The sequence below is a fragment of the Mastomys coucha genome, unplaced genomic scaffold (assembly GCF_008632895.1).
Source record: "Mastomys coucha isolate ucsf_1 unplaced genomic scaffold, UCSF_Mcou_1 pScaffold22, whole genome shotgun sequence".
NCBI classification, from domain to species: Eukaryota; Metazoa; Chordata; class Mammalia; order Rodentia; family Muridae; genus Mastomys; species Mastomys coucha.
In genome coordinates this window covers 156,450,848-156,464,082 of record NW_022196905.1, presented here as the reverse complement: position 1 = coordinate 156,464,082, position 13,235 = coordinate 156,450,848, and the positions used below count along the sequence as shown (strand labels likewise).

Genomic DNA, 13,235 nt, shown 5'->3' with positions numbered 1-13,235 from the left:
CTATACAAGGAAGGGAGAATCATTTTAAACTCATAAGGCCAATATTACTTTGACATCCAAACTGATCAAAGACATAGAAAATAATACATTAAGACAAAGTTAACAAAACATTAACCACTCAACTTAATACATAAAAAAGGTAACAGAACCGGCGACAGTGGCAGTCGCTTTAACTCCTGCAGCACTCAGGAGGCAGAGGCGTGTAGAGCTCACAGAACCGGCGACAGTGGCAGTCGCTTTAACTCCAGCAGCACTCAGGAGGCAGAGGCGTGTAGAGCTCAATGAGTTTGAGGCCAACCTCATCTGATAGTGAGTTCCAAGCCAGGCAAGGATACACGCTGAGACTATGTCTAAAAAAAGATGTAGCCCAAGCATCAAGACTGTCCTTATATTCAAAACAGAAAAAAATTAATGAAACAAAACTCATGAAATCCAGCAGCAGGTGCAGAAAAGTGCTTTCATTAAATTATCCAGGAACAGGAAGGACCCTCCTACATGGCAGCACAGTCACACTCAACAGTGGCAAACAAAAGGTCTCTGAGACCCAGAGCAAGACAGTGCCAGCTCTCTCTCTTCTATCCACTGGCCCTGAGGCTCTTGCCAGTTCAGGAAGACAAAGCCAAGAAATGAGAGGCAAAAAACTTAGAAAGGAAAAAGCTTTCTAGTTACATGTGATTGTCTGGGCAGAAGACACAATGGGAGCTACAGAAAACAGGCAAGGCCAGCAAGTTAGAAGGACAATTTCAATATATAAAATCAACAGTATGTCTAAATAACAGTAAGAATCACAAGTCAGAGTTTAAGGGAAGGTGGAAATTCCACAAAAGGTTTGCAACAACATCTTTACAAATGAAATAAGAAATCACTGCTGAAAAGTATTAGCCGGACAGAGCCCAGTCTATCTCTAAGGCTGAGTCAGTTCTCTCTAGGCGATCTAACCCAAGCCAGAAAACAGATTCTCAGATTCATAAAGAAGTGCAAAGGACCAAGAACAGCTGAGACAAATGTGGACAAGCACGAAGCTGGAGCTTTTCCTCCTAGACAGACCATTGCTCTTGCCTGAGAAAGGCAGTTGGGCAACAATGGGCCCAACACCTGGACACCTACAGGGAAAACACTGCATCTAGATTTATACCTCACCATGCACACAGATGTCCACACAATGTGTAGATCACAGGTCTAAATGTAAAACTTTCAGCTCTAAATGTCTACAGGGAACTACAAAATCTTAGATTAGGACAAAGCTCTGTTGCTTTGTTGTTTTTGAGACAGGGTTTCATGTAGCTGGCCTTGAGCTGGCTAGCAGAAGAGGCTGGCCCTGAATTCCTGACTCTCCTCTGCCCACCGAGTGCTGGGATTATAGGAGTGTGCTACCATTACCACTTAGAGCAAAAGCTTATTTTTTGTTTTTTTAGGTTGATACTAAAAACATAACCTAAAAGAACAGCTGATACACTTAACTTCAAAATTTAAATCACTGTTCTTCAAAGGACATAGATTAGTTAAGGGATAAGTTACGGACTAGAAGAAAATATTTGCAACACCTATATAGAACTTATATCTGGAATACATACTAAACTCACACATTTAATAATGGGAAAATAATCTAAGCAAATGAAGCTGGGCACCCAGGCCCTTATCTGTAATCCCAGCACTTGGGAGGTTGGCACAGGAGGATTCTAAGTTTGCAGCCAGAGCAAGCTACACTGAGATAAGAGGGGACTAGGGAGGGGGGGACGACAGGAGGTGGCAGGAAGCCAGCAGATCTGAGCAGTACTCTGCATCAAAAGTACAGAATAGCAACAGGCTGCCGTCAACAGGGACGGTAAATTAAACCCGCTTGTAAACCCTGATAGTACCAAATGCTGGTGAGAATGTGGAGCAAAGGGTCCTCAAGACACCAGCATGGTGGAAAATGGTACACTCACTTTGAACAACAGCAGCTTCTTAGGAAATGAAGCACACATTTTCTGTATCTCTGAGATATTTTCCTGAGAAGAATGAGAACACGTACCACACATGATGTATTCAACGTTCATGACGGCTCTGCTGGCAGTGTTCCCACTGGTCACCCAAGCGGCCATTACCTGATGAATAAGCCAATGTACTATATCCACTCTACTCATTAATAAAAGTAATATGCACTTGGGGGCACACAGGAAGGATTTGAAAAAGGGTGTCTGGGGCCATGAAGGAAGGAAAAGAGGAAGAAAGGGAATGGAAGAATATTTCAAGAATAAAAACATTAAAAAACAAAAGCAAACAAACCAAAATACCAAACTGTTGGCACCTGAGTAAATGGCAAACGGCATTCTAGGTAAAAGCCGATGACAAAGGACTGCCATGCACGGCTCCGTTTAGGTCTAGGTGGAGGGTAGATAAACACACAGCAGGCAATGGGAAGGGATGACGGCAAGGGCTTGTCCCTCCTTACGAGGGATGCAAACAGTCTACATTTTCATTGAGGGGCTGGCAAACAACTCTATTTTAGGCCATTAAAATCTACTGGAACAAGTGTGTTAGTGTTAGCTTATAACTCCGACACATGAGGGATGAGGGGCAGCCTGGACTAACCAGTGAGACTTTTTTTTTTCATATATATAAGTACACTGTAGCTGTCTTCACACACACACCAGAAGAGGGCATCAGATCCCATTACAGATGGTTGTGAGTTACCATGTAGTTGCTGGGAATTGAACTCAGGGCCTTTGGAAGAGCACTTTTAACTGCTGAGCCATCTCTCCAGCCCTACAACTGACCCTCTACTCTCATAAAAAAATAAAATAAACCTACTGCAGCACATGTTATATGCCCCCAACACTGTACTCATATGCACATACCCACCCACACATAGGCACATACTTAAAATGATGAAAGTAAAAGTAAATCTTTAGGCTGTGTAGCAGTGCATAGTGTTAATTCCAACACCAAGAGACAACGGCAGGAAGATCTCCGTGAGTTAGACTGACACCACCTGGTGTTCATGTAGTGAGTTTTAGAATAGCCAAGGCTACACAGTGAGCCCCATCTAAACAAAACAAAAACCTTAAAATCCTCTCCCTCAATACACAATCAACTTGCAAACTTAACACAAAGAACAGACACATATATACCAATCCATCACTATAGGCCCACAGTCCCTTACCCAGAATGATTTTCTTCTGGACTTAATACTTGCATATACATAATGATGTATTTGGGGACTGAGAATCAAGTCTAAACATAAAGATAATTCATATCCCATATACCTTGTTTTATCATCATATGAGTAACCCAATGTGTATGTGTGGGTGCTTATGTCACATCAAGAGTCGACGTCAGAGGACCTGTCTCAAGTCAATTTTCTCCTTCCACCTTTTTGAGGGTTCCGAGGTTCGAATGCTGCCAAGCTTGCTCTGCCAGCACTTTACCTACTGGGTCATCTGGCTGGCCCTAGCTTGATGGTCATTTTATTCAACAGTTTTAGCATATACTGTCTTCTGTCTGAGGCCAGGCAGGAGGTCAGGTGTGGATCTTTTTTCATGAGTGCACTACAAGTTTTGTTTGCATTTGGGAGTTTGGGGTCGGGAGTGATCGACCTGTCACAGAGTCCTTCAGGTACTACTGTTTACTTTTCTTCTCGTGCTTTCTGTGACTTACAATACACTCAGTTTGTAACCAGGATAAAACAAGCCTCTTAGATAACTTTTAAGTAACGCATAAGTAATTATATATCCTATCATGAACTAAAACATAGACTATTTAGTGGTTATTGTATAAAACCATGAGAGAAAAGTGTGCTTGAAACAGCAAAATGTACTTCTGATGTTTTGTTTTTTTTCTGATGATTTTTCCCCCGTTGCAGACACAACCCATCTTTAAATTCAAACTACCCTGAACCTGTCTGCAACCTTATTTGCAATAATTAGACTACAAAACACTGTTGGAGAGGGCGGTCCGTCACAACACAAGGACCCTAGTAGTAAGTGGGGCCGTCATGAGTTTTACGTGTAACAAACCGGCACTCTGATAACATTGAAGGCTGCTGGAGCCCGGTGCCTCCTTTCTTCTGGCGATGGGAAAACTCACACCTCCTAAGCAGCCTGGCTCTAAGCCTCGACCCACAGCACTAATCCAGGGCGGCGATCCACACAAACACCTGCCGACCCAGGGCTTCGCGGCGGCTTCCACCAGGGAAGGCTCGGGCCGCAGCTTTTCCGCGGGGCAGGCCTCCGGAGCGTCGGCCCCCGGTGGCCGGCTGTGGGAGGAGGAAAACAGCCAGGTGCTCGCAGGCCCCGGCCGCCGCTCACCTGGTACAGCTCCTCCAGGTTGTACCTGATGGATGTGCTGCTCTGGATGGCCTTGACCGCCTCGTGAAGCTTCCGCCACGTGTCCTGAGTGTAGTTGTCAGGCAGCCGCGGCCTGTCTGTGGGGAGAGAGGGTCAACGGCCGCGCGGGGACGCGCCAGGCCGGGGCACCGAGGCAGGGCCCGGCCGGGCCAGCCAGGAGCTGCGGGATCGGGGCCAGCTGGGGCGCGGGGACGTGGCGGAGCAGGGCCGAGGCGGGACAGTGCGGGGACGAACAAGGCGGGCCGGGGCGCGGGGACAGGGCCGGCCGGGCAGCCCCGGGAGGCCCTGTCCGAGCGCGCGCCCCGCCGGCTGCCCCGTTCGCTCGCTCCTCACCGGAGCGCACCCACCTCGGAAGTTCTTGATGACCAGCTTCCTGGAGCCGCCCGCGCCCCCCGGTTTGGCGGGGCCACCGGCCAACGCCGCGGGCTTCGTGAGGCCGTTGGTGCGGCCCATGAGAGCCGAGACGCTGCCCTTCCGAGGGCCCTCGTCCGCCATGGCTGGGCCGGACGCCGCCCCGCCCCGCGCCGCCCGGCTCCTCCTCCTGCCCAGCGCCCGGTCCGTGCGCGCCCGGCTCCTCCTCCTCTTCCTCCTCCTCCAGTCGGGCTCCGCCCGTGAGCGCTCCGCTCCTCCTCCTGCCGCTCGCGGCCCGGTCCGCGCGCCCGAGGTCCCCAACCGCCGCGGCGCGCACCGGAACGATCCGGCTCCGGTGGCTCCGAGACTCGGGGCACGTTCTACCACGAAGGCTCGCGAGAGGGCGCCGTGACCCCCCGAGTCACGCTCCGAGTGCTCGGGACACCCCGCGGCCTCGCCGTCCCGCCTAGGGCTCGGGGACGCTCCGCGCGGCGGCAAGCCGACGGTCGGGGGACGGAAGGCTCTACACCCCTCGATCTGGGGTGCCCCAGTGAGGGGTGTGGGACGACTCGGGACCCCAGCCAGCGGGGGCCAGGAGTGCGGGCGGGGACGTCTTCCGAGTGGGATCCGGACTTGGGTTCCGAGAGAGCCAGGAGCACCTTTGCAAACTGAGGGCTGGGGAGCGGGTCGCCCTCATCGGGGGGAGAGAGGGACGGGGAGGGGTGCGAGGAATCGGGTCACTAGCACACAGACGTGACCAGGGACGCAGGGACACGTCCCCAAGTCGGTCGGGACTCCTCCGGGCCCTGAGGCGTCCCAGCGACCGCACTGACACGGCCACCAAAAAAAAAAAAAAAGAAGCGCTCGCCCCAGCTCGGCTCAGCTCGCGCCACCCGCTCCGGAACCCAAGTGCCGAGGCTACCGTGTGAGGAGGACGAGCAGCGGAGTCGGACCTGCGCCGGAAGTGAGGCACTGAGCGCCCGCGGCCCCTGCTATGGCGCACATCACCATTAACCAGTACCTACAGCAGGTGGGTTTCGCTTGGTACCCTTGCCTGCTGGCCACGGGGGGTGAGTCCCGGGGCCGGGTCGGACGGTGCCGGGGGTCCTGCAGCCAGCACTGAGGCGAGGAGGTTCTGCTGCACGCCGTGGGCAGCCTGCCTTGTTCAAAAGCTGCAGGTGCTTCCCCGGTGGATCCGAGGAGGATCCGAGGTGGAGGTAGCAAGACCCGGGGGGTGGGGTTGGGGGCCGCTTGTAGAAGCGGTTGTCTGCGTGTAGTCAGTGCTTCTGTCTGCACGAGGCACTTTGTGTTTCTTGGCAGCGGTGCCCATCCAGGCTTTGCTCAAAGCCTGCGAATGGCACAGGCAGGCAGTGTTTGCGTCTTCTCCACAAACCTAGGAGAGAGGGCCTGTTAGGGGGTTGAAGGTGTGAATCCCACTAGGCAACACTGGTGCATGGAGCAGCCAGATAGGAAAGTCTGATGAACGTTTTAACTGACTACACTGCAGCTCGTGGCTGGTTATGAATCTTGGATTTGCACTTAGCTCTATTGTCATTATCTATTTTCCTGTCCCAAACACCTCAGTTTGGGTACAAGAGTACTAGAAGTAGTACTTGTGTGCTTCTTAAATATCGGCACTGTTGTCGGTGCTGCGTGTGTATATATAGTCACTTTGATTCCATCACAAGGCCCTCCTTGAAGAGCTCCGTAGGTGGCTAAACCGAGTCGTCTCAGCTCGGGAGCATCAGTTGAAACTCAGATTCGGGCTCTCCAGTGCACATATTTAATACTTAGGAAGATGCTGATTCTGGAGATCATGCATGGACCTCGGTGATCTTATTGTTGGCCAAGAGACCAATCTTTATTTCAACACACTGGCAACAGCCTTGGCCAGTGGCTACCTGTTGACAAATTGTTTGTCTCTCTTTCCCCATGATTCCTGTGCTAATTTCCCAGAAGTTTTTGGGATTGGATTGGTTGAATTTTGCCATCCTTGCCTGTTATTCTTGTGGTTGCTTGAGCCAGGAATAAAGGTCGTTTTTTCCTATCATTGGGAATGGCATGGCATCAGTATGCTTGTGCTGCTTCCTGGGTGTCCCAGCTCCATAGTGGTGATGTGATGGCCTGCAAGGGGTGCCTGCATGTGTTTCAGAGACAGAAACATGGAGCTTGAGGAAGCTACCCCTTACAGCAAGGATGGAGGTCTACTTTTCTCCAAGGTCAAACCAGAAGGAAACTTAATTCCATTTCCCAAAGTTAACAGCTATAAATCACCTCTAATTCAGAACCCACAGATATCACAGCTCTAAGAACAAGGACATTCCCTGTAACCACAATACATTTAGTAGCTGGAGAACTTTGACACTGATGCATGTAACTCTTAATTTTCCACTGTTCTGCAAATTGTTTCTTAGGATTTGTTTTTTGAATCCAGAGTGCAATCATGTTGCACATTGCATGTATTCTTGTTCTAGATAATGTGGGGCTGTGAGCTTCCTGTCCTCCAGTCCCTTTTGTAGAGGTGGCTTACCCTCACTGAGAGCCCTTTCCCAGACCAGGTACTGTATCAGTTGGCCAGGATATGATTTCCTGTTTTCCTTTCTATATTGATTTTCTTTTTATGTGGTTCTGGGGACTGAAGCTAGGGTCTTCTGCATCTGGGCAAGTGCTCTGTCATTCGTTGAGTCACACCCTGGCCCTCTTTCTGTATGTATCTGCTGCTATTTGGCTTTTAGGTTAAGGATTCATTTCTGGGCTGTCGAGAAGGCTCAGAGGTTAAGGATACTTGCTGATCTTGCTGAGGACCTGGCTTCAGTTCCCAGCACGCACATAGCAGCTCATAAAATAAAACAAATTAGTCAATTTTTGTTTATTTGTTTGCTTTTGAAGACATACTCTCTTTGTGTAGTCCTGGCACTCCAGGAACTCGCTCAGTAGATTAGGCTGGCCTTGAACTTAGAGATCTGCCTACCTCTGCTTCCCAGGTACTGGATTAATGGCGTGTGCTACCAATATCCAGCTAAAATAAATAATAAAAAGTAAATACTAAAAAATAATTTCCTTTATACTCTTTCTTTAAAAACCATTATGTATGTGTATGTACATATGTATATATGTAATGTATGTATGTATTTGAGATAGGGTCTCTGTACATAGTCCTGGCTGTCCTGGAACTCACTATGTAGATCCAGCTCTCCTTGAACGTATAGAGATGTAGATCTGCCTGCCTCTGCCTCCCAAGCGCTGGGATTAAAGGCATGGGCTGCCACATCCAGCACACATTTTGGATTATTTTTAATAATAATATTAAAATATTAATAATCCCAGTTATACTTTATCACCATTGTACTCTTTTTGGAAGCTCAAATTTTCTGAAAGCCACCTCAGTTGGTTTCTATGGCTTTTGAACCTGGCCCTGTCCTTCCTTGAGTCTTTTTTGGGTCACATGTTTTTTAAGTTCATCCAAACCTCCCCTGACCCAGCTTCTGGCATCAACCCTTTCTCCAAGGAGCTTTGCTGTCAATGAGGAATGGAACTAATAAAATAAGCCTGGTACCAGTTATGTTTGCTGTGGGATCTCCGTGGATAGAAAGAATGTGTACAGCTTTAAGGAGCTGTCAGGTTTGCTTGCAGGTGGTACCCCGTGGACTGACTAGGACCTGAGAAGACCTAGTGTAGCTGTAGACGGCTCCTGGGGTTCCTGAAGCATACGTTCCCCTGCATCATACACAGGTGCTGCTTGGGGTATATTCATGGTCCAGTGGTGCCTAACCTAAAAGGATGCAACTTCTGTGTTAGGGTTATAGGTGTGTAAAGCACCTCTGGCAGGTGGCGGGTGCCAGGGATGAGGTAGCTTTGGAGTGACCACACACTTAAAAAGAGTACTGGAGACTAACCCAGGGACTTGCACGTGCTAGGACCACGGGGCTTCATCTTCAGGCCCCCAGCTAATGTTTTAAGATTTGTTTATTTTAGCCGGGCAGTGGTGGCACCTGTGGGGAGCCGCAGCTGCCACCCTATATACATATATATTGAATACCTGGTCTCCGGTCAGAGCAGAGAGCATTGAGATAAACAAGCCTTAGTTGGAAAAGCTGTGTGCCTCTAGTTTGTGATGCAAGTTGGCATGATTTCTCACAGCCTATTGTGCTTTGCCACGTAGCTGATGCTGATTGGGACCAGAGAAAGTATTTAACCCACAGGGCTGGGGGCTGGAGTTGGATAGTAAGTATGGAGAGAGTAAGTATGTGGAGATAGGAGTAAGTATGTAGAATTAGGGCTGGTGATGGGTTAGAGGTAAGATGTAGATTTAGAAGAGTAAGCATGTAGAGATAGTAAGTAAGTATGTAGAATTAGGGCTGGTGATGGGATAGAAGAGTAAGTATGGGATATAGAAGAGTAAGTATGTAAGGATAGAAGTAAGATGTAGGAATAGAACTAAGAATAGGAATAGGAGTAAGTAGAAATAGTAATAAGTAAGATGTAAGAAGCAAGATGTAACTATTAAAATGTAAGTAGAAATAAGTAAGATGTAACAAGCAAGATTACAAGGATCCTAATAAAACTGTATGGGGAAGAGCTCTGTGTTTGCCTCCTTACTTCTAACTGGACGGGTAAGGTGGCTTACAGGCGCACGCCTTTAATCCCAGCGCTTGGGAGGCAGAGGCAGGCGGATTTCTGAGTTCAAGGCCAGCCTGGTCTACAGAGTGAGTTCCAGGACAGCCAGGGCTACACAGAGAAACCCTGTCTCAAAAAACCAAGGGGGGAAAAATCTTTTTTTGTCTTTTTGTTTTTCGAACTCAGAAATCCGCCTGCTTCTGCCTCCCAAGGGCTGGGATTAAAGGCATGCGCCACCGCTGCCCGGCAATTTGTTTATTTTTTAAAAATGATTTGCTTCTTAAGGCCTGTCACTCCCCTTATTCTCTTCCCCACTCCTAAGTTGCTTGTGTTGTTAATGAGTCCGGACTCCGACAGGACAGAGTCCAGGCCTGTCTATGCAGTTTCCTGTGGAGGTGTGCCATTGTTAGCTGAGTTGTACGTTAGGCACAGTTAGGTGATTGTGGATGTACAGAGCTACTGGTGTTAGAGTTGCTTCCTTCTGCCATCTCTAAGGTCACTAGCAAGGAGGTCACTTAGGAGTGAACTGTCCTGGGGACTGCTCCCTACCTTGGGGGACTCTGGCTTACCTGTTTTCTTACCCTTGGAAGATCCCATTTTGAAATAAAGTTGTTTCCTGGGTAACTTTATATTTCGATTCTTCTGACCTCTTTCACAGAGGAGGAAACTGCTCTTACGTCGTTCATTGCTCAGGTCCTGTGAGAACAGATCTTGTCTACCTGCTCAGGTTTCCTCTTTACCTTTCCAGGTGTATGAAGCCATTGACACCAGAGATGGAGCATCCTGTGCAGAGCTGGTATCCTTCAAGCACCCTCATGTTGCAAACCCACGGCTCCAGGTAGGTGGTAGATATACCCATGGCGTCTAAAGAAAATGGAGAGGGCTGAGGGAATACTGGCTCTCAGTCTGCAGAGAGGAACACTATACACAGGCATCTACAGGGAACTGTGGGTAGTCAGTTTTCTACAGAAGTTTAAAGTTTGAATAAAAGGAAACTATAATACTGCCACTCTCATTTAAAGTTTCTTGAAGAGAGCCTAGCTCACTTGGCCACGGCACCCCTATGTGAGAGTGCTGTGTTGGCTGCTATTCAACCAGGATGACAGGGGCTTGTGTGTGTGACCAAGTAGGTCTGTCTAGACAGTATTCCACTGACCTTTCATCTGGTAGGTTCATGCTGGTGGTCACTCTCTGAGACAGTTTTTTCAGGAGGAGCTACAAAATGGTGATTTCTTTTTTCTTTTTCTTTTTTTTAAGTTTAATTTTAAAATTATACTTATTCATTTGTTTTTGTGTGTATGTATTTGGACATGCGTGTACCATGGTGTGTGTGCGAAGGTTAAGAGACAAGTTCTGGGAGTTGCTTTTCTTCTCCTGTGCGGATCCTAGTGATTCAACTAAGGCCATCGGGCTTGACAGCTTGGTGACGACTCACTGACTTCTTTTTTCCTGTTAATTCACTTTGCACTGGCTTACTATTAGAAAAACAATTGAAAGGTATACATTTATACATGCATAATTCATTGATACTTGAGATCAATTTCTGTGGGTCATGTGGTAATGGAGGCTGAGTAGGCCCCTGTGCGACCTGCTATCTTCAGCTGGAAGCCCAGGGAAGCCAGTGCGGCCACTGAGTCCCAGGCTTGTGGGTAGGCCCAGGCCTGCCTGAGATGCGATCGTGCCTCAGCTCCGACGGCTGTTAGGAGCCACAAGGGTGTGTTCCCTTTCCTTCCTTTTTCCTTGTTGAGCCCTCAGCTCTGCTGGGCAAGGACACAGCTTTGACCCAGGCACCTGCTCCAGGTATCAGAAGATACACTCATCCTCGCTGCTTTAAGGCCAGTCAGGTGATGAGTCAAAGACGTGCTCAGCTTGTCCAGTCTTCACCACTGGAAGGAAGGGAAAGTTAGAAATTCCTGTTGGCCCTTGGCCCAGGACACTTGTTCCCCATAGGAAGCTGTTCAGTGACTCTTCACATGACATGGTCGCTAACTTGTTGATCTTATTTATGGAAGGAGTTGTACACCTTGTTTATTAAAGCCATAGGAGTTGCTTATGTGTTTCTTGACTGACTAGCTTTAAGTACTAGAATATGTGTGAGAGCCCATGAAATGGACAGTTGAGTAGAAGTCCTTCCTGAGCAAGCCTGGACTTCTGTGTGTGCCGTGGCATATGTGGGCCCACACTTTCAGGCACACATCATACACCTGTACACACACACACACCCCTACACACACACACACACCTATATACACACACACCTATATACACACACACACACCCCTACACACACACACACACACCTATATACATACACACACATACCCCTACACACACACACACCTATACACATACACACACACACACACCTATACACATACACACACACTCCTATACACACACATACACACTTATATACATACACACACATACCCCTACACACACACACACACACACACACACACACACACACACACCCCTATACACATACACACACATACCCCACACAAACTCCTACACACACACACACATACCTATATACATCCATACACCCCTATACACACACACACACCTATACACACACAACACACCCCTACACACACACACACACACACACACACACACACACACACACACACCAAATAAAATATGTATGAAAGTGCCTAGCATCTTTTCTGGCCTGCAGCAAACAGCTTGATTGGCTTCTTGGGCTCTTTGTTTTCTTGAAATTCAGATATTGGTGGGGCAATGAGCTTCATCCTAGACGTGCCAGACTGAACTATTTCTTTGGGCTGTGAAGTTTTGAGAGTGTTCATCTGAAGCTCCTTGTATACATCGCTGTCTTCCATGTTCCCTAACTTTACCCTGCCCCTTTCTCCTTGTGGATTAGATGGCCTCTCCAGAAGAGAAATGCCAGCAAGTCCTGGAGCCCCCTTACGATGAGATGTTTGCAGCTCATTTAAGGTAATCTTTTGACAGTAGGAAGACATGCATGCATATAACACACAGCTTCATGCATGTAACACACAGCTGCATGTATGTAACACACTACTCCTTCACTCTGATTTTATCGTGCATCATTGTTTTTGCAGCAGTGAAGAATAATTAACTTGGAGAAGTGGACAAATGGGTCATGTGCCTCTTGTGTCACACTTGGTATTTCTACTGGTTTTTGTATTTGGTTTTTGTTTTTTTTTAAAGATTTATTTATTTATTTTATGTAAGTACACTATAGCTGTCTTCAGACACCCCAGAAGAGGGCGTCAGATCCCATTACAGATGGTTGTGAGCCACCATGTGGTTGGTGGGATCTGAACTCAGGACCTTCAGAAGAGCAGTCAGTGCTCTTAACTGCTGAACCATCTCTCCAGCTCTGTTTTTTGTATTTGTAATAACTAACTGAGGCCTTGCTTTTCTCACGGCACAATATGGTTTTAATATATTTGCCTTAAATGGAGAAAAGAAAAGAATTTGAGTTAAGCCAAATAAAGCAAAGCTTCTTGTTATTTACAAAGTGTGTCTGCTGCCTTCACTCCAATGTGTCAGGCTCTTCAGACAGAACTGTGTGTCCTAAAGCCACGTGTACAGGACTGCCTGCCTGCATCCTGTTGTATTTCACAGCAAGCTGGGCCAGGCCTTGAAAGACTTGGGAATGCCACAATTGTTTCTTGCAGCAAGAGGCACCCCTTGTTTTCCTAGCTGTGTGCTCTCTCAGAGAGGTTCCAGATTTGGAACCTAGACAGAGTGAGTGTCTCTGGAGGCTCACTAACAGTGGAGGGCCATGTCTGCAGTCCCTTTGCCCAGAGCAGCTGAAGGGTTTCCCATTCTGGCCCTTGACAGTAGTGTCAGAACCCTGTGGGCCTCGAGGTCTGTCAGCTGCTTTTTGTCAGTCGCTCTGTGCTTCCTCTGTGTAGATGCTCTTCAGGTCCTGATGTCTTTCCA

At 48.0% G+C, this 13,235-nt stretch overlaps 2 protein-coding genes across 2 annotated transcripts in view; one reads left to right on the top strand and one right to left on the bottom strand.

Annotated features, from left to right (window-relative positions):
* Cul4a (cullin 4A) overlaps nt 1–4,955 on the bottom strand; it is a 44,676-nt gene extending 39,721 nt beyond the window's left edge. Inside the window, exons 1-2 of the mRNA XM_031339109.1 lie at nt 4,676–4,955; nt 4,290–4,405 (exon numbers count right to left, since the gene is read on the bottom strand). Coding sequence (XP_031194969.1) covers nt 4,290–4,405; nt 4,676–4,823 — 264 coding nt within the window. The 5' untranslated portion in view covers nt 4,824–4,955. The remainder of the gene's footprint in view (nt 1–4,289; nt 4,406–4,675) is intronic.
* A 71-nt stretch (nt 4,956–5,026) lies between these two features.
* Pcid2 (PCI domain containing 2) overlaps nt 5,027–13,235 on the top strand; it is a 30,279-nt gene continuing 22,070 nt past the window's right edge. The window contains exons 1-3 of the mRNA XM_031339110.1: nt 5,027–5,709; nt 10,045–10,134; nt 12,184–12,257. Coding sequence (XP_031194970.1) covers nt 5,674–5,709; nt 10,045–10,134; nt 12,184–12,257 — 200 coding nt within the window. The 5' untranslated portion in view covers nt 5,027–5,673. The remainder of the gene's footprint in view (nt 5,710–10,044; nt 10,135–12,183; nt 12,258–13,235) is intronic.